At 37.1% G+C, this 22326-nt stretch overlaps 1 protein-coding gene across 1 annotated transcript in view; it reads left to right on the top strand.

Annotated features, from left to right (window-relative positions):
• LOC127455626 (kinesin-like protein KIF26B) overlaps positions 1–22326 on the top strand; it is a 136175-nt gene that overhangs the window by 30636 nt on the left and 83213 nt on the right. The window contains exon 3 of the mRNA XM_051723679.1: positions 18432–19046. Within this exon, the coding sequence (XP_051579639.1) occupies positions 18432–19046 (615 nt within the window). The remainder of the gene's footprint in view (positions 1–18431; positions 19047–22326) is intronic.

Raw genomic sequence — 22326 nt, 5'->3', positions numbered from 1 at the left:
TAGATGGGTGCCATCTGTATACTATCGTCTTTAGGGGAAGATTTGTGAAAAAGGCTCTCAAATCCATTTAATTGTTTGTTGTCTGAACAGTACAATATCACTTAAAATCTTTATGTGGTTTGAAATCCAATTTAAATCAGATTACTAGAAATGCATTTCAGCCTGAACAGTCAGATTGGATTTAAAGACGTTTTTCTCTAAACGACCCATGTAGAAAGACCAGATATTGACTACACTGTCTGAACAAGTGGACCTGATTTCAGCCCTTACAAAATGACACACACACACACACACACACACACACTTTGGTATTCCAGGTGCATTGCCTCTCTCAGCCTCTCACTCTCTAAAGAGCTGCGCTCTTTAGTTTCCAAACATGTGGTTTTCTCCATATCGTGGGTTGCCTGAGGAGACTAATGTTTGGCTTTCAAGGGGTGTGTGAGTGTCTGATCTGCCCATCCTAAAACTTTTGGACCTGTCTTTCATTGGTGTTCTGACTGAACTGAAGAATGTTTGGCAAAGCAGAGGTGATTTAGAATACTGTTAATACACTTTCATGTAAAGTACAACCAGGAACGAAACACAATTATGAGCCAGAAATAAAGATTAAAGTGGAAATGTTATTTACTGCCACATGCCACTGTGAATTAAGTTACCTTTTCGAGCTGGACTGTAATGTTTCCTTAGTAGTATTAATGTTTTTAGCAGATATACTGACATGTTATTTATTTAAATATGTTTAGCTTGTGACTGTTTTTTGAGGCTTGTGGAGTTTAAGAGCTTCAATATCAGCTTCAACATAAAAACCCAAGTAGGACTTGACAGGTCCTCCTATTCCCAGGTTAAAATACAGTAGGTTCTGTGCCTAAAATCAAGTGTGTTGTTTTGCTGATATATAAGATTAACCACACTGGAGTCTTTCGATGGCATCTAAATTGCAGTGTTTTGTAGACATTTAAACTCAAATTGGACAATTTTTTCTCGCATACTGCATTACTTAGTGCCATAAAGAACATTGTTGGGCAAAACAGATCTCTAAGTGAAGCCAGTTTACCTTTTCTAAAACCATAAGCCCCAAACATTGGCCATTTTAGAAAGTCGATAATAGAGATTTTTTTTCTCCTTTCTCTGTTTTTTTTATTTTATTTTTTTATTTTTTTTGGCTTCTTGGCTCGCATCCATTTCCAGCTAATTTGCGGAACAACATGCTGCTCAATTTTAATCGAGAACCATGTTGATTTTATGACTCCCTTGGAATAATCAAAATTAAGGCAAAACAGATGTGTTTTATTACAATTTGGATGGGTAACATTGCATCAGTAATAAGCCTAAAAATTCCTACTTTTATTTATTTAGCTTGTCTTTTGAGGAGTGTTTAAATTAGCCCTTGGATTAAATTTGTTAGGATGTGTTAGTGATTTTAAGCACATACAGGATGAGGATACAGGAGGATAAAGACCACAATGAAGGAACATTGAAATATCGGTAACAATATCTGACAATATTTGGTTTGATTTCATGAACCTGGGACCCAATGTATGCTTTATGCTTTTAAATCTCCATATCTACAGTGAATTCTAGTGATGAATGATTTAATTTGATAGATCTGGCCTTCTGGTGCAGGTTTAAACCATAATCAGAATATTGTATAAAACCATTTGAATATTAAATTAAAGTGTTATGGTGAAATAAAATAGATTTTAAGACTTTAAACTGATGCTATTGCATTGGTATGTCTGGACAAAAATGTTAATCAGAATAAATTGCTAAATGTTTTTGGGTAAAAATGTAGAATAAGGTTGTATATAAATTAAAATTGACAATGATTAATGAATGCTGTAAAAAAAAAAAAAAGTATTGTTAATTGTTAGTTCATGTTAACTAATGCATTCGACTGTTATATTAAGATATGTTATATGTTGTTATATGTTATATTTTATGTTTTGCTTAAGGCTGGGAAATTTAAAGCATTAATTTCTGCGATTAATAGTTTTTGTTAACGCGTAAAAAAAAAACAAAACAAAAAAAAACACAATAAATGCAGTATCAAATAATAATACCTGTAAACATTAACTCTATCTGCAAAAAAAAAAAAAAAAAAAAAAATTTTAGCATGTACAGTACATAGTTAAATAATTATGTGCTTTAAATGTGCTTTGAGTAGATTTGTCTGCATTGAAAACCAACTTTCCTAAAACATGTCTTTAATGCATGAAATAAAAAAAATAAAAAATACAAATACAAAAAAAATATGTATTTTGGGTCAATACTTTGATCACATTTTGTTGGCTCAGAACGGTTTGGGTTTGTTTTTCAAAATGACAGGCTTGTGCGGGAAGAAAACAAAATCCAACCTCACTTGTCCATTCATTTGAGTTTGATCTCCACTTGACAGTTACTGACAGCATATATGCTTTACTGCAAGCTCTAGACTTTCTGCCTGAAGCTCAAACCGATGTATACAGGCATTTACATTACTCTGTAAGGGTACAGTGCGCCCTTATCAATAGCCGTCTCTCTATCCTCCTGCTCCATATGGCCAGCAACAGTTTGGGTCCAAAGACAGGAGTGGGATTCGAGGGGGCAGCGAGTCCCTGTCGAGAGCTCCGGGTTTGTTGACATAGGATAATGGTCAAGGTAAAGAGGTGGGTTAGACATGTCAAACTAAACAGCGTCTTTGTGAGGTTTGTGTATATTTTGTGTACACTCAACTGCGCGGAGGAACTGAGCGGAAATGTAACGAATGGCCAGTGAAACCTCAAAATGAATGAAGCCACTCACAAAACTAATGTCACATTAGCCAAAACCAACAACAGGTAATATGTCGGTACCTCAAAAACTGACTTTGTCCTTACATCGCTCTCCAGGATTTTGCAGGTTTATATTTTACATATGCACGATGAAGGAAATACAGCTGCAGAGTTCAGAGACTGAACATTTAGAGGACTCGGATAAAATTAAAATGTTTAAATGAGCAATGAGATCTAGTATTTGCTTTTTATTATTCATAACATTGGGTTTCTTCTGCAAACACATCTACTAGAAGAAGGTTGGTTGTACAGAATTTGTTTTCAGCAGTTTGTGGTTTACCTGATTAGATGTTCTCTGTTACTGGTTGATTTCAAAGCAGATTTTATTAGCTCAAATTATGATGTATGTAATGTATTATTCTCTGTCAATAACCAACATAAAGTCAGTAATAAAGCTGACACCTCTGTATATTAGCATGCATCATACAATGCTGGTAAACTTTGCATCTACATTGAAGTGTTTCAAAACATAAGAGATATCCTTGTATTCCAAGTATTTCTCACAATAACTAACTGTACCCTACGGCAAGCATTTTAAATACACCACCAACTTTTAAATTGTTTTAAAAGTCCCGGGTAAATCTCTCCTAGGCTGATCTTCACCTTTCAGTATGTGAATTTGAAACATGTGCTATTTGGTTGGACATTACTGGAATAGATATTAAAACTAGCTGAATATTGTGTGTTTTTACAATATTTTATTGCATGGTATTTCAACATGATCACATGTGAACACGACATGTTGCTTCATAATGTTCCGGTTACATTGACCCCAAATTCTGCAGTTACAGAAAATTTCCATCTCCCATCAGACATTTTTGCATCAATTCAAAATGTGTTTACCTTTTTCTTTGATGTTACTGAGCAAACCACAGAGACACAAGTTCTGGTCCTATGGAAACCAGGAAGTTATTGCATTCACATAAACAACCATGAGCACGATTCAGAGGTTGTATTTTACCTCTAAGATTCTATTTTTACTCTTGTGACGGTTAGGTTTAGGGTCGGGGTCTGGGTTAGGGTGTATGGTTAATAAAATATGCATTTCCTTTTCACTGTATTACATCATTCACAACTAAAAACAACTTACTTTAACCCTCCTTTTCTGTTCAAGTATGGCTTTACTGTTTGCAGTCATTTTTTTTAAATGTATTTATTTTTTGACAAAATAAAAAAACAATTGCTTTGTGTAATAGTTACCAGTTCATTTTTGTGCATGTGTAACGCCTGTTTTACATTGCACGCCAAAGCAGTGCGTGAGCCGAACCGAAGCAGTGCGTCATGACAGTTCCGCAGCAAACAATGTGTGTGCTTTTACAGCAGCAGCGTTTATGCTGCAGAAACTGCTGTGCTCTATACAGAAAATAAAGTTATAATGGTTATCAGGAATGAGCTATTGATAAGTGTTACAAGCTTGATCGTCATAAAATCGTATTTACATGATGCTGGTGTTATCTAATGCAGTATTGTAGAATTATTTCATGTAGTGACAGCCAGCACAATAAGCTCTGCTCATTTTTAAACATCATTATTTCGTGGTAGGGGAGGACAATGAGCCTGAATGTTGTTTTTCACAACAGAGGATGGTTTGATCACTCGGTTTGGCTTGATCACACTTAATAAAATAGCTTAATAACATAGTCAGAAAAAAGTAATTATGCACAACCATTGAATAGCAATTAAACTGTTGTTTTAAATTATAAAACCGTATGTCTGCTTAAGCTAAATATTTAAAATAATTACATTTTATTTTTGTCATTTAATTTCTTTTTTTGGTTTTCCTACGAACTGTAATTAAAACAGAAACACACTAGTCTACAAATGTATGCCTAATCTGTCCAGTATCTACTTTTTCGTGTCAACTCATCTTCATTATGTCCATCAGTAGTGCACTTTCACTTTAATTCAACTTGAGCAGCGCAGCAGAAATCGGCACCGAAACTCCTCTGTTTTTAAGTCTTTCACATTAATTTCCTATGGCTGGTCAATTTTGACCGCTAACAGCAAAGGTGTCATTTTTTTTTTTTACAACCACTTAGACATTAAATCAAGTTAAAAATGTTTGTGTGTTCAGATGGCAAATGGAGGAAAAGTCACAGAGTCTTGTACCGCTCCTATAAATGAAACCATTTTTATTACATCGGAAAAACTGATTTCTGTAAAAAATGACCAAACAGAATAGGAAGTTTAACATCTTGCTTTAGGCGTCGCTCCGTGGACATTTCATCTGAAAACTGTTCATAAACACTTCCCGCTTCGGCCACTGGGGACAGTGGTTTGAATTTTGGTCTTTTAGCTGAAGAACTTTCGATCTACTGTCACCAAATTCACAGTGAGTGTATTTACTAGGGGTGCAACGGTTTACGGTAAAAAACCGAACCGTACGGTTTGCCACCCACAGTTCGGGAAGCATTGGCACCGTGGTCGGTTCTCCTCAAGTTTAATGATGCATCTTGAGCACAAGTTTTGGTGAAGAAAACAAAGCGTCAGGTACACTTACAGTTACAGACAGGTACAGTTACAAACTCCGCTAATGTACTCGAATGGATCTGTAGATGGATACGCTTTGCCCGTGTTTCATGTGGGTCAACTTGATGACATCACAGTTCTGCACGCGTTGTGTGTAGTTGAAAATGGCAAGTGGAGAAAACGAGCCACTTATAGAGAAGCCCCCTGCATTTCTCCTTTCTGGGAAAATTTTCTTTTTGCAGTAAATTACAACAGCGATGGTCAAAAGATGTTTACAAAACATGCACTGTTAGCAGACATCGCTCGACAAGAGTGCCGTATACTGGTAATATATGTCAATAATGCACGTGAGGGTTTATTTAAAACGTACACGCAAGTTCTTCCTGTTTCCTTGCGCAGCTGTAATCTATCGCAAGCGTCAATAATGCGCTTTGATTAATGGCATTAAGATGCCGTTGTAGTAATACATTGATACATGATTAATAATTTACACCGACATCACCCAGGGAAAGAGATGAGCCGAAACTGCACACACTCCATTTTTAAGCAGACACTCCATGCTAATTTGGACAGACATGAAACAATAACTAAAGCGTTTGGGGTTTTCATGTGGGATTTCCACGTATTATTAAAATACTCAAACATCATTATCACAACATCCCTTCTCGTATGCATTCTAATAGCAAGGTTATTCCTTCTATAGTGATGTACAGCTTCCAAATATTGAATATATGTTGAGATGAGTTTGAAGTGCACTTTATGTTGATGCATGTAGCGTATTAGTGCAGGTATTAAGTTAGAATGTTGATTTAGTAATTAGAGAAAATGTTTTATTTGAGTTAAGGACCCTGACGAAAATTAACCATGGTTTTACTGTAGTAATATTGTAGTAACCATGAATGAGCAGAAATCAATGTTTTGATACAATTAACCACGGTTTTATTACAGTAATACTGTAGTTTCTATATAGTAACCATGGTTTTACTATATATTGTAACCATGACAGTAACCATGTTTATATTGTGGTTACTATGATTTTACTACAAATAATATGGTTAAACTATGGTTACTGTTGTAAAACAATGATTGTTATTTAAGGGCAAACCTGTTGAAGTGTTTACTAAATAGATTATTCTTTGGATTTGGCAGTAATCTTTTTTTTCTGAACAAAGCAAATACTGAACAGTTCCAAAACCGTGACCCTTAAACCATGATACAAACTGAACTGTGAGAAATTCGAACCGTTACAACCCTATTTACATAGTACTTCAAGTTACAGTTCTGTAATACTATATACTATCTTTTACCATGGTACTTTTTGGTACTTTAAGTGAATTTCTGAGTTAGAATTATTCTGTACTGCCTTAAAAATACAGAGCGTATTAGAGTATTACAGTGATGTTTATATCAGGTCTGAGATCAGTTTTAGAAAGGCAGCACAACTATCAGATGATATCATGCAATTGTTTATGGATAACAAGTGTCCGACCCTGGCCATATTGCAAAACAATGACTTTGCAGAACTTATTAATGGATCATGCATCCATTAAACGATTTGATTAAAAGGATTAAGTGTAAAGGTCTGTCTATTTCAGTTAAGGATTCTTTTATGTACTGTATTTAAGTAAGATTCTGCATTTACAGTATGTTTTGATTAAAACACAATATCCGATGTGTTGGAGTGTTTCTAGTCCATTGCCAATGACTTCCAAAGACACAAAGGCAGCTTAGAAATCTATGGAACAAGCAAGGGCAGTCTATCTTCTGTTCCTTCAATGTAGCTCATGACTTTTGCCCCTTGCCCTCTATGTTTGGCCCTGTGGGATGGCCTAAATAGACGATGGTTAATTGATTCAGTCAGGGCTGCTGTTAGGAGTATTAATGACATCAATGTTTTCATAAGCAGCCTGATAATAGCTGCCCTTCTCTTTGGTCCCTGCTAATGAAATGATTAATTGACTAGCAGACTTATACAGGAAACCAGAGGCTCTGGATGCAGGCCTAACTTTGCTCATTTGATTTGTCCTCTAAAGCGGGTAAACGTGACTTGAGACTAGTCCGGTGGCAGTGAGTAAATGCTTCCAGTTAAAAGCTAATAATCCAGACTTTTTTTTTGGACTAATTTCATGGTCATAGAGGAATATGAACGAAGGGAAAATCTACCTTTTTTAAGTCCTGGATCCAGTTCTGTCATGATAAATGGTGACTTTCCAATCAACACTTTGATGTTCTCATCTGAAGTATTCTTTAAAGCATTGCGCTGGACTGCAGGGCTTCAGTCCATATGGCGGTCTTAAGAGGTATTTTTTACCCTCTCTGAAATTCTCTCTATCTCTTTTTGGCTGCAGGATCAATGGCTACATCCACTAGTGTGATTTAGCTTTTATGCATGTTTGTCCTGAACATTTCCTAATGTAATCTGAGTCTACTGTATATGCAATAATGGTGCTGTAAAGAGAGGATTGGGTTTATTTTACAAATGTATGTGGTAAGTAATAAGTGAATACTGCTAAATGTTATGAATGTCTTGAATGAATGTATAGATAGGCCCTTGTCATCAGTGTGCCATTGCGAGGCAGAAAATGTTGAAACCAATTTCTGGAAACTCTAACAAAGTTCACAAAGTGTTAACCCTTTTCAGAACAATTTTAAGATATTTTAACAATGCTATATCTTTAGCAGTGACTGTGCTTACTGAGTTAAAATTGAGTTTCAGCATTTTTGGTGCTTGGACCCCTAATAATGCATTCCAGTGCTTTTAACATTTCTGAAATTCAAAAACTAGATATAGGTATTGTATTAACTGCAGAGCCACATGTGTCACTTATTCTTAATAATAGTATATTTTTGGGCTCTCGAAAATAATGATTTTTTCATTACTGTTTTTATGTTTCTCATTTGTGAGTGTTTGTGTAATGTAAATGTAAAATGTGAATAAATTAAGGTACATTTCTAGTTTCAACATTATTTGTACTTTAGACCTTTGTTTTTGTTTTTTTGAACGAGAAAAACTAGCTTCATATCATGTGACCCACATTTGGTTTCCAACCATTAAAAATGTAACAGTTTATGGACACATTTAGAGTCCCATATCGCTGGGATTTAACAAAATAGTGCCTTAAAAAAATGAAGATACAAAAAGGAAAGTTTGTCCTGAACCAGAATCTAAAAGGATATTAAGATGTATTTAATTCTTCTGGAGTTATAGGCACATCAAACAGTGTTTTTTCCCCATTTTTTGACTCACACCATTGGCATATAATGCAGCTGATTTCAGTAATATACATAGCAATCTCTGTGAAAAATAAAATTATGATGCTGCCACCTTTCTAAGGTTATTTTCTGACCTGAAGTTTTGTGCAAAAATCATAGGCAAAAATTGTCATTTTGACCCCCCTCTACAAAGTAATGGATTACGCAGTAAATATTGATCAATGGCATTTAATATTTTGGCTTTCATCATCATTTACGTTTATCTTTCTTCAGAAAAAGAGTATTTAAAAAATCTAAAATTTCAGCCAGGGGTGTTTGCCATATTTGTGTTGACAGATAACCACAAAGTTTATGCACTGATACCCTGCAATGTTTACTTACTGTAAGTGCCACTTGAAATTAATCATTTTAATTACTATTTATCATTATTTTTTCCACAAAACTGTGATTGTAATCGAAAGAGGCAATAGCAGACAACACTTAACAAAAAGGTAAGAAAACATGTCATGTACAATTTTGTACAATTTAACCAGCCAACATGTAAATGTGCTTTTTTATCTATATATTTCAATAATTTAAACGATGTGAGCAATATTAAATCGATTTGAAAATATAGTACATTCCACTTGCGTGTATATCCAAGCCCTCCATAATTCATATCAGATCTGTAAAGGGCTAGATGCTCATGAGTTTCTTTCAAATTAAACAGCACTGTTAACTGACTACCACATCTTCGGTTGCAATGTGAATAATCAAATACTCATATTGATAAGTGAAATGCCTGCAAGCAGCACTTCTTACTCAAATTATAAGAAGTTTTGCCTGATTTTCCCCACAAGGCGCTTTAATGCATTTACTGTATAATGATGGTTTCGGGGCGCAGGCTTTCACCATGCAAAAAAAAAAAAAAAAACAATTGCTTATTTTCTGGTTATGTTGTGATTGTTTGTAAATGTGAAACAGACATCTTTTATCCATCAGGAAAAGTTGTTTTTTATTAAAAGGATTTAAATGATCTTTTTAGAGTAAAACTGATAAAAGGTCTGCTATTTTTGGTTAAGTCTTCAAGTGGCAAAGCTTAGGATTTTGTGTTTGGTTCCCCACCCTGAAAGCAGAAATATTTGCAGTGGCTTTGCATGAATTAAAGAAATGCAGGTTTCAACTGCCACAGCCGAAAAAGTAGAAAAAAATTTCCAGAGTTTAAAAATGCTTCTTAAACCAGATTCACCTTATAGGCTCAAACATTTTTTTTTTTTTTAACCAACATGGACAACATATTTGTTTTACATAATTTAAGACAGCCTGACATGAATCCAAAGACAACTGCCTATGCTAAACACTTTGGGAAAGCAAGTGTGTCTATACCAACAGAACATCCAGCATGTGAATGATAGTTTCCTGTTGGCCAGGAAAGTGGAGGTCAGTGTGTCAGTATGTTGTGGCATCCTGAAATATATACCAGATAACTTTTGCCTGCCTTCTACAAATATTTACATCAATATATCTCTCATGAGCTTCAGTTCTATATCCTGCACAGCTCCTTTAGTTGTAGATTTGGGAGACCGGGGCTAGTTGTCACTCTTATTATTTCAGTAAATATTTCTCATGGTAGGTTGCAATTTCTGCATAGCCTTAAAGTCTTGGCTACAGAAAATGGAAAAGGTAATGTTCAAAACTATCAAAACATTGTTTTGGCCAACATATATTGTAATTAATAAATAAAATAAACATATGACATTAAAAAAACAAGTTAAAAACCTGCCTTTCATGAAAAATACCTTTGTCCTTAGAACACATATAAACATTTCGGTAAAAATCTGCCTTCATAATATAGTTGATTCTTGTCTTAATGTACAACCCCAAGTCCAAAAAAGTTGGGACAGTATGAAAAATGCTTTATAAATTATAAATTATATTCATCTTCTGCTAAATTGAAAACACTATAACTACACATTATATTATGTTTTACCTTGTGAATTAAAAAAAAAAAAAAAAATTATTATGTATAGTAATTTCAAATCAGACGATTGTAACACACTCCAAAAAAGTTGAAACAGGGGCAATTTAAGACTAATAACAATTTGACAAGTTAAAATAACAAGGCAAAGTGAAACAGGAGATGTTAAACAGGTGAGGCAATCATGTCATAGTATACAAGGACCCTCCAAAAACAGCCTAGTCCTTCAAGAGCAAGGATCATTCAAGATTGTCAATTTGCCAACAGATGCTTCAGCAAATAATCCAGCACTTTGAGAACAATGTTCCCCAAAAACAAATTGGAAGGATTTGGGGCATTTCACACTCTAAAGTACACAATATAGTTAAAAGATTCAAGGAATCTGGTCAAATCTCGGTGCGTAAAGGGCAAGACGAAAACCACTTCTGAATGCGCATGATCTCTGATCCCTCAGACGTCACTGTCTTAAAAAATATCATTCATCTGTAATGGATATCATGAACATGGGCTTGGGATAACTTAAGTAAACCTTTGTTAGTCAACACCATTTGCCGCTGCATTCACAGATGCAAGATAAGACCTTACTATGCAAAGCAGAAGCCATACATCAACACTGTCCAGAAGCGCTGCTGACTTCTCTGGTCTCGGTCTCATCTTAGATGGAAAGTAGAACAGTGGAACCGTGTTTTTTGGTCCAATGAGTCCACATTTCAAATCGTTTTTGAAAAACACAGCCGTTGTGTTCTCCAGGCCAAAGAGGAAAAGGACCATCCAAGCTGTTATCAGCATCAGGTCCAAAAGCCAGTGTCTGTATGGGCCAGGGGTGTGTGAGTGCCCATGGCGTGAGTAACTCACACATCTGTGAGGGCACCATTAATGCAGACAGATATGTACAAATTTTGGAGCAGCATATACTGCCATCCAGCACCGTCTTTTCCAGGGACATCCCAGAATTTTCAGCAGGACAACTTCAAACCACATTCTGGCTGAATAAGCAGAGAGTGTGGGTGCTAGATTGGTCTGCCTGCAGTCCTGACCATCTCCAATTGAGAATGTGTGGTGCATTGTGAAACGCACAATACGGCAACAAAGACCCCGAACAATTGTGCAGCTGAAGACCTACATAATGGATGAATGGGGGAAATTTCCACTTTTTAAACTTAACAAACTTGTGTCTTCAGTGCCTACATGCATAAGTGTTATTAGAAGAAATGGTGATGTTTCACAGTGGTAAACACTCGACTGTCTCAACTTTTTTGGAGTGTGTTGCAATCATCTGATTTGAAATTACTGTACATTTAAAAAATAACAAAAAAAAAAACAAAACAAGGTAAAACATCATATAATGTTTAGTTGTAGTGCTTTCAATAAAGCAAAGCGTGAATATAATTTACAAATCACTACTTTATGTTTTTATTAGCATTTTTCATCTGTCCCAACTTTTTCGGAATTGGGGTTGTATACCAGTGTATAGCAAAGAGTTATAGCAAAATATGATGATAGTGAAATTTTATCTTTGGAGAGTAGAATTTATAAAAAAATATTGTAATTTAATATACACTGTCTGGCCAAAAAAAAAAAAGTTAGTTTGGATTTAAATAAGCCGAGACTATGATTAGATTATTATTGCAGTGATTAATATGTTTTAGCTGGGAACAATTCTTTTAACCCTAACTGATGCAGTGTGTAGCTTCTCATTTCTTAAACAACCATGTCGGAAGACGTATCCCATGGTCATGGAAAAGATGTTACTGTGTTTCATTAGGGGGAAATTATTGGCCTGCATCAAGCAAAGATCGTTATCGGAGATCACTAAAACGCTCGGTGAAATCACATCATAAAAAAATCGATAGTAGAACTCACAGCTATTTTTAAAGGAATAGTTCACCCAAAAATTACAATTCGCTCATTACTTACCCTCATGCCATCCCAGATGTGTATGACTTTCTTTTTTCTGCTGGACACAAACAAAGATACAATGCAAGTGAATGGGTGCCAAAATTTCACTCCAGAAAGCACATAAAGGCAGCATAAAAGTAATCCATATAACTCCAGTGGTTAAATCCATATCTTCAGAAGTGATATGATAATTTTGGGTGAGAAACAGATCAATATTTAAGTCAATTTTTGCTAGAAATTCTTCTCCTTGCCCAGTAGGGGGCGCATGCATGAAGAATGTGAATCACCAAAAACACAACAAGAAGAAAAAAAAGTCAAAAGTAAAAGTGAAGTCGAAGTTGACTGGTCAGGGAGGAGAATTTATAGCAAAAAAGGACTTAAATATTGATCAGTTTCTCACCCACACCTATTACATCGCTTCTGAAGACATTGATTTAACCACTGGAGTCTTATGGATTACTTTTATGCGGACCTATGTGATATTTGGAGCTTCACAATGTGGCACCCATTCACTTGCATTGTATGGACCAAAAGAGCAGAGATATTCTTCTAAAAATCTTCAAGTGTGTTCTGCTGAAGAAAGAAAGTCATACTCATCCGGGATAGCAAGAGGGTGAGTAAATTATAAGAGAATTTTCAGTTTTGGGTGAACCATTCCTTTAATAGTGAAAGTATGAGCATTTACTTACAGGATTGGGACTAAACAGCTGTGTGGCCACAAGAAAGACACTTGTTAGTGAGGCTAATTGGAAAAACAACTTCATTTTGCTAGGGAGCATAAAGATTTGAGTGTGGAGCAATGGAAAAAGGTCATGTGGTCTGATGACTCCAGATTTACCCTATTCCAAAGCGATAGGCGCATCAGGGTAAGAAGGGAAGCGCATGAAGCGATGCACCCGTCATGCATAGTGCCCGCTGTACAAGCCTCTGGAGGCAGTGTTATGATCTGTGGTTGCTTCAGTTGGTCAGGTCTAGGCTCAGCAACGTTATGCGGCAATAAAATGAAGTCAGCTGACTACCTGAATTTACTGAATGACCAGGTTATCCCATCAATGGAGTTTTTCTTCCCTGACGGCACGGGGATATTCCAGGACGACAATGCCAAGATTCATTGGGCTCAAATTGTGAAAGAGGGGTTCAGGGAGCACAAGGAAACATTTTCACACTTGAATTGGCCACCACATGCAGAGTCCTGACCTTAACCCCGTTGAAAGTCTTTGGGATGTGCTGGAGAAGACTTTACAAAGTGGTTCAACTCTCCCGTCATCAATACAAGATCTCGGCCAAAACTTAATACAACTCTGGACGGAAATAAATGTTGTGATGTTGCATAAGGTTGTCAAAACAATGCCATGACGAATGTGCGCCGTAATCAAAGCTAAAGGTGGTCCAACAAAATATTTGAGTGCAACTTTTTTTTGGCCAGGCAGTGTATTAATGTCCTGTGAATATATATATATATATCTATATATATATTTACAGGACATTAAAAAAAGTACACTAAATGAGACAGGAGCATTTTGTGTAGAGTTTGTTATTATGTGCTTTAAGTGGGATTAGATGTCATTTTCTTAGATATTGGTCAAAGATAAGTGTCTTAGATCTGGACTTTTACAGAGAGCCTTATGGTACAGTGCAGCCCTGTTAGCCTTAGATTATTATATTAGAGTGGAGTTAACAGTGGCGAACAGTGGAGGTCACTGCGTGCAGCATATGGGGCAGAAGGGATGCTGGCTGAGGAGCGGATGGGTACACAAAGCATCTTGTGTAAGCCGAGAGTCAGCCTCTAGATTTACACTGACAGCAGGAATGTGTGGTTTTAATCAGAACAGACCTCCAGTCTCTCTCCTTCAGTGAATGTGCTCATGCATGGCGCTTTGATTAGCTGGACCGATGCCCTGTACCGCCCGGGACAGCCTAGAGGGGACTGGCAAAACCGCCAGGGAGGTACAAGGTACAATAAGGACACCATAAGGCCAGAGAAGCTGGATTGCACAGTTTTTCAGGCCCATTGCAGCCCAACTTGATGTGTCAGAGACTCACTGTGAATTGTCGGATATTTTCTTTTGCATGCAGTAGCATGCTGGGAACTGGAAATCATAAACCATAACCTGAGAAATATTCTCTGGAGTAAAAAGTGTTACAACTATCAAGACTTTCACCTGGTCTCATATCCAAATGTTGAAACTTCACTTATTGACATCCTATTGTTGCAGCTTATATGAGCTTGTTGCATATGACAGCCGTGTTTGATTTCCAGTTTAGTGAGTGTGGTCATATCCACTTTTGGTTTCGCAGGGCACCGGTCCAGAGACTGCTGAAAATGGCATTTTATGTGAGGTGTTTACAGAAAAGGGAATTAAAATGCATTGTAGTGTCGCAATGAAGACACGAGGCCGATCTCATGAACAGTTTGTTTATTTTTGACGGTATTTTCGGCCACAGCGTACAGCCTGTAACTGTTAGGAGAACCACACTTGAAACTGCGGTAAACCTCTACTGCCCACAGTCTCCCCCTTGCACACACTGGGGAAAGTGTTTCCACACACACTGTACACAAAACATTCAGAAACAGCTCTCAATTCAAGACATTCAAATGCATAACACAACAAAGTTCTCTTAATAGTAAGAATCTAACAATAAACATTTCAACACGTTACAGTATGCATGCAGTTACATCGATAAATATGAAGGTAAAAAACGATAACCATAAAAAAAAACTTCAGAAGCAACTGTACCTCTTCTAAGTTTCTTTGAAAATGAATATATAATGTCATAGAAATCCTCTGCTGGACAACAACCAACACTTGATACAGTTGCAATTTCTGTTAATGCCTTGCTTCTAATTACACGTATACAACTATATTCACTTTTTGGTAACACTTTAAAATAAGGTTCAATTTGCAAACATTGTTTGATGCATTCGGTATAATGGACTTCCAATGTTTTTTTTTTTTTTTTTATTGTTTTTTTTTACAGCATTAATCTTGTTAATGTTTAATTTAAATATACTATTGTTCATTGTTAATTGCTGTGCGTGCATAATATATGACCTAATGTTAATGTATGCAACTTGAAATGTTAAAAATGTATTAGTATACACAGAAATGAACATTAATCAAGATTAATAAATGCTGGGGCTCAATGGTAAAGATGCTGGCTACCACCCCTGGAGTTTGCTAGTTCAAATCCCAGGGCGTGCTGAGTGACTCCAGCCACGTCTCCTAAGCAACCAAATTGGCCTGGTTGCTAGGGAGGGTAGAGTCACACGGGGTAACCTATTTGTGATCGCTATAATGTGGTTCGCTCTTGGTGGGGCGTGTGGTGAGTTGTGCGTGGATGCCGCGGTGGATGGCGTGAAGCCTCCACATGTGCTATATCTCCGCGGTAACGCGCTCAACAAGCCACGTGATAAGATGCGTGGGTTGATGGTCTCAGATGCGGAGGCAGCTGAGATTTGTCCTCCTCCACCAGGATTGAGGCGAGTCACAACAACACCACGAGGACTTAGAGCACATAGAGAATTGGGTATTCCAAATTGGGAGAAATACTGTAAAAGTATTGCTCACTGTTATTTTATGTTAGCTTTTGCATTTACAAATGTTTATGTATAGAACCTTACTGTAAAGCGTTACCCTCATTTTTAACATTATTTACTTCATACTGTTGGCCGGATCATCACTGCTAGCAGAGGCACGCAACAATGTAAAAGATGTTATCTCCTGTCGCTGATAGACCACTCTCCTCTCTTTCTTTACTTGTAAACATGCTCATGCTGGTTTAAGCAAAGTCTCTTAAAAGTCTCCATTGGAAGTCTCTTTTCACACCGCAATAAAACCGTGTAATCTCACTCAGTTTCAAGGAGTGTGTAACGTTGCTGGAAACAGGCAGACAAAGAGACAATGATGTAGGAGTGATGAACCCAAGTGCAGATTAATTTACAGTTGTGGAATCCAAAATACCCTGACTACAAACGTGAAACATAAACATGAACTTCAATATAAACTTGACTAAACATAAACTTGACATAAACTAAACTAAACTTGGCTTGACATGGTTAGAACAAAACAACAAGGTTACATACACAATACCTGATGAGAGACAATGGCAAACATGAGGGCTTAAATACACAGACATGGGTAACAAGAAAACCAATGAACAGACAGAACTATAAACAATATAGCAAGACTAATAAACTTAAACCAATGACAAACTAGAACTGATAACAAAGTAATCAAACAATGAACCAATGGAAACAAGACACATGAACAAGGGAAAACACATGACAAGATCACATGAGGGAACAGGAAATCACATGACATGACCGGAACACGACCTCTGTAGTCCCGGGCAGAGACTCGGGAACGATCTCTGTAGTCGTGGGCATGGGCGAAGACTCAGGAACGACCTCTGTGGTCATGGGCATGGGTGGAGACTCGGGAACGATCAGGGAAGAAATTGCCTCACTTAATCCGAACCGGAAGCAGTCTTTGAGGGCGACCTCATTAAAGTCTACCTCGCTGGCCAGAGAGCAGAAGTCCCCCACATATTCCTACAGGAATCAATTTCTCTGACGTAGGCGAAGGAGTTGGACCGCTGGGTTCATGGTTGGCGGTCAGGTATTCTGTACTTATACTTTCATTAGCTGTACCACAGCTAATTCAGCCACTCTGCATGCATTAACTAAGCCTCATGAGTGTCGTCTCTGATCCAAGGGTTTAAGGTTAATTGTTGTAGTAGCTGCTTTAAAATTCACATCTCTCACTGACTGCTGCAGTCTGAGTCCAAAAGCAGTACAATAGTGTCTTAAAGACACTGTCTATTTGCTTAAAAGGTCAAGTAGCTGTCAGGGCATCTTACATGTTAATTAGAGGACAGTTGCGAAGTCTAAAATGATGAACAACTATCTAGCCATTATAAGTATAATGTCTCAGAGGATAAAAATTTAATTCCCACTATGAGTAGAACAACATTTTAATCTGGTGTTACATTAAATTTAAGACCAAAGTCTGAACACACTTTTATTGAGACTGATGAATCCTTCCTTGTGGCAGAAGTATTTTGTACAGAGTAGCTTTTAATTCACTCTCTTGAAAAAAAGCAATTGACATATGGAATACATCAGAATGAAGGATTAAGTATATTAACTTTTGTTGTCCACTTATTCGTAGAAAAGTGTGCATCTCTGTCCCGGCATGATGAAAGGGTGATGTCATTCACCCTATTGCAAAAAATCTAATTAAACCTTTCCCACATCTTCACATTGTCCTGTGAGCATGTGCCAAAACGTAATTATGATGTACATCTCGCGGAATTCTGCAGAACATGGCGTGATGATGCAATGAAGCCAGATAATTGGCAGCGTTATGCTAATGGAGAGTTGTTGAAAAAATTCAGACCAAATCCAGAGCGGCAAAGCGTGAGAACACAGGTGTTATTTGCATTATAACTGTAATTCGTCTTTAAAGGGATAGTTCACCAAAATGAAAATTCTGTAATGATTTATTCACCCTCATGTTGTTCTAAATCATTATGACTTTCTTTCTTCTGTGGAACACTGATGGAGATTTTTGGCAAAATGTTAGCCTTGTTCACCATTCACATTCATTGACTATTTTTAGTACATACTGTACATTTGAGACTAACTTGATTTACATTTTTCCAGACATTGAAAGTGAATGGTGACTGACACTAAAAATTACCTAACATTTTTCTCATTATCTATCCCAGTTTCCATTTATTTTTCCCCAAAATTTTAGGAGAAACATCTGACAAATTTGATATATTTATATATAGTCATTGGTGACTGAGACTAAATATCAAATAACATGTATTTCTTTGTCTACCCCAGTGTCTATTGGTATTTCTCTCAAATAATTTAGGAGAGACATCACAGATAAATTTTATACTTAAATGAAACCTAACAGAACTCCATTATGTCTCCAATTTCAGGTTTCCTCTGGGTATCTCCTCTTGATCACATGATCACTAATGATCACTCGGACAATGTAAACCCATAACAACATTTATATAACCTCAGTTTTTTATTTTTTCAATCTCTGTCTCTCTCTCTCTCCCCATAGGATCCATCATTCTCCCTGCTCCTCCATGATAAGCTGCAGGTGTCCAACAGTACTCGCAAGGCGTGGAACGAGCGTGACGGTCGCTGTGACGTTTGTGCCACCCACCTGAGTCAACTGAAGCAGGAGGCTGTCCACATGGTGCTGAGCCTGGAGCAGTGTGACGTATCTCCTGGCTCCCCTCCATCTCTGGCCTCCCTGGTAGGTTCCCGCAGCATCCTCCAAGGTCCCACGCCACCTCGAGACTGGGCGTACCTGCCTGCGGGGTACCATTCATCAGCTTCCACCACCTCTGCTACCATTCCTGCCACAACCTCCAGTTCTACCCCAACAACCACCAATGGAAGCAACAGTAGCAGCCCTCACCACTCAGTTTACCCCAAACATGGATCCAAACCAAATAGTTTGGGGGTGAGCAGTGGGTTGGACAAGAAAAACAGCTCCCCGAGTCAAGCAGGAAAAGTGACGGCATCGCCACAGCCCCACCTGCCCAGCAGTCCCAGTAACAGCAATGGAAATTTGAGTTCTGTGGCCCTTCAAGCACATCAGTACCTGGAGGGCACCTGGACATCTGGGCACGTGTCAAGAGCCAATGGAGTCACACTTTATCCTTATCAGGTAGGCACACCTGTTTAACTTATTAAATCATTTAACCTAGTCCTAGAGCTTCTTCACTTCCACTACTATCTAGGGTAGAGGAATCTCTTAAAGCAGTGGTTCCCAACCCTGTTCCTGGAGGCCCCCCAACACTACACATTTTGGATATCTCCCTAATCAAACACACCTGATTCAACTCATCTGCTCATTAGTGGAGTTTCCAAGACCTGAATTAGGTGTGTCAGAAAAGGGAGATGTGCAGTGTTGGGGGGCCTCCAGGAACAGGGTTGGGAACCACTGTCTTAAACGGATAGTTCACAAAAAATATATTTTTTTTTAAAAGTGCTGAATGGTGCTTGCGTTGAGCGGTGCATTGAAGCCCTGTTTCGAGACATGTAAAAGTGCCTTTAGTGTTTTTATTCATGGCTGGTGTCCCTTTAGGAAGAAGTACCACCTGATGGAATGAGAATGTTTGCACATTGTGGTTCATCAATCTGATGATACAGTCCTTTGGGAGTCCCTCTGGGCATAATGTGCACTGCTAATGCATGGGGTGAAAGGAATTACATTTTATATAGACTGCATGGGGTCAAGGGAAAATTCAATTTGATTCATTTGTCTGTATAAAACCCTTGTACTTTTAGTCTACTGTGTTTGTGGAAACAGTAAAACCTTGAAAGGCATGGTAATTTTGTTTTTCACCCTCCATAATAGGAAGGTATCTAGATTATTTCACTTGAGACCAAACTATTTAAATCAGGCAGACAGGTGAGTTACATTGCATCCACTTGAGACCTAATTCCTTGTTATTTTCCACAGAGATTCAGTGCTACTGATATGCTATCAACCAAAGTAAGCACATCTTATTTGAACAAACACTTAAACAGGTAGAGTTTATTTACCCTTAAGTCTTGGCATATTTTCTCTGTCTGCAGTCATTATTGGAGAAGAACTTCCAGCAAACTGAATTGAGGCACTCACGATTTTTTTTAGCAAAGCCTAACTGAATTAAAAGAATAGTTCACCCAAAAATTTAAAATTCTCTCATTATTCACTTACCCTGATGCCATTCCAGATGTGTATGACTGTCTTTCTTCAGCAGAACACAAATTAAGAGGATCCACTTTATATTAGGTGGCCTTAACTACTATGTACTTAATTGATACAATGCACTTATTATGTACATACTTGTTGTTGCATTGTAATTACATTTAAAGTAACTGCATTTAATTACATTTTTAGTTATGCTGTTTATTTGACACCTAACCCTACTCTTACTCCTAAACCTACCTGTACCTCAACTTCAGTAGCAGCAAATGTGGATATTTTGAACAACATGTAGTTACACAGTAAATACATAGTCTTGTATGTACTTAATGTTAGTACATAGAAGTTAAGGCCACCTAATATAAACTGTGACCAATTAAGATTTTTAGAAGAAAATAGAGCTCTGTCAGATCCTTATAATGGAAGTACACGGGTGCCAGCACTATGACGGTCCAAAATTCATATTTAGGCAGCATAAAAGTAATCCACATGATCAAGAGGATCCACTTTATATTAGGTGGCCTTAACTACTATGTACTTAATTGATACAATGCACTTATTATGTACATACTTGTTGTTGCATTGTAATTACATTTAAAGTAACTGCATTTAATTACATTTTTAGTTATGCTGTTTATTTGACACCTAACCCTACTCTTACTCCTAAACCTACCTGTACCTCAACTTCAGTAGCAGCAAATGTGGATATTTTGAACAACATGTAGTTACACAGTAAATACATAGTCTTGTATGTACTTAATGTTAGTACATAGAAGTTAAGGCCACCTAATATAAACTGTGACCAATTAAGATTTTTAGAAGAAAATAGAGCTCTGTCAGATCCTTATAATGGAAGTACACGGGTGCCAGCACTATGACGGTCCAAAATTCATATTTAGGCAGCATAAAAGTAATCCACATGACTCCAGTTTAATGAATGTCTTCTGAAGCAAATCAATATGTTTGTGTAAAAAAATAAATCGATAATTAAAACATTATTATCTTTAAAAAAGCACTTCCTGCCAGCAGCTGACGTGAAGTTTGACGTAATTGCATCAGCGAGTTTACGCGAGAATTCGGAAGCGGCGCTTATTTACAACAGAAGAACAGATGAGTTTGGCCATTTCAAACAGCATCAGAGCCCTGGATGGAAGCAGCGATTTAAAGTTAAAAACGTTTTAATTATCAACTTGTTTCTTACATAAACGTATCGATTCGCTTCAGAAGACATTCATTGATCAACTGGAGTCGTGTGGATTACTTTTATGCTGCTTAAATGTGACTTTTGGACCGTCAAAGTGCTGGCACCCGTGTACTTGCATTATAAGGATCTGACATAGCTCTATCTGCTTCTAAAAATCTTCATTTGTGTTCTGCTGAAGAAAGACAGTCATACACATCTAAATGAATAATGAGAGAATTTTTGGTTGAACTGTTTCTTTAAGCCACAACAGGTTGATTAGATTTCCACTAGATAAAAGCGAGTCTCACTTTCTTATCAGACAGCGTTAGCTGATTTAAACTCTATTAAGTACAAAGGAATGTTCTATAGCAGACTTTAGAAAATGCAACTAAATTATTAATTAATTAACGTGAATTGTATTGTTCAACCATATAATCAGCTGCTATGTGGAGAACCTTGAGAACCCCTGTGAATCCCACAGCAGTTGCCCAAAAGGCATCTCAGACCGAACATGCTCTTGCGTTTAAAAAAAAAACCTAGATGTAGCCCAACGAATTAAACAGAACGCAGGTGTCTCGATATACAATTTTTCAAAGTTGAAGTTCTTTTAAATTGACTCGCCCTCTTTAAAACGCAGTACTCATATGCGAGATGCTGAAAAAAAGAGGGTGGCACAATGTTGAAATATGACCATCTAGTGCATGTTTACACAGAGAACCTATTTGTTTTAATCTAAAGGATTTTGTATGAAATATAAGATTAATGATTAAGTGTCTTTGAAGTCCATCCCGAATTGAATGTGAAAGAGTACGTAGATGCAGTATCCTTTGTTATTTGGCTGATAAAGTCTTTAGTAAGCATTCATTTATTCTCTGTTTATTCCATTTTCAAAGAGTGTAGTCCATCCTATGACCAAGATGATGCACATCTAATGTTAGCTTGTTTAACTAATTAGTTGATACGCAGATAAGTACAAAGAGATTTGTAGCACACATGAATATTGGTTGAAATATCCTATTTTACATACAGTACATACAAAGAACTATTTCCTGCCAATAATTTTTAGGGCAG

This window comes from Myxocyprinus asiaticus, chromosome 17 (assembly GCF_019703515.2).
Source record: "Myxocyprinus asiaticus isolate MX2 ecotype Aquarium Trade chromosome 17, UBuf_Myxa_2, whole genome shotgun sequence".
NCBI classification, from domain to species: Eukaryota; Metazoa; Chordata; class Actinopteri; order Cypriniformes; family Catostomidae; genus Myxocyprinus; species Myxocyprinus asiaticus.
Note: the sequence above shows the minus strand (reverse complement) of the source record. Positions and strands in the feature narration are given on the sequence as shown.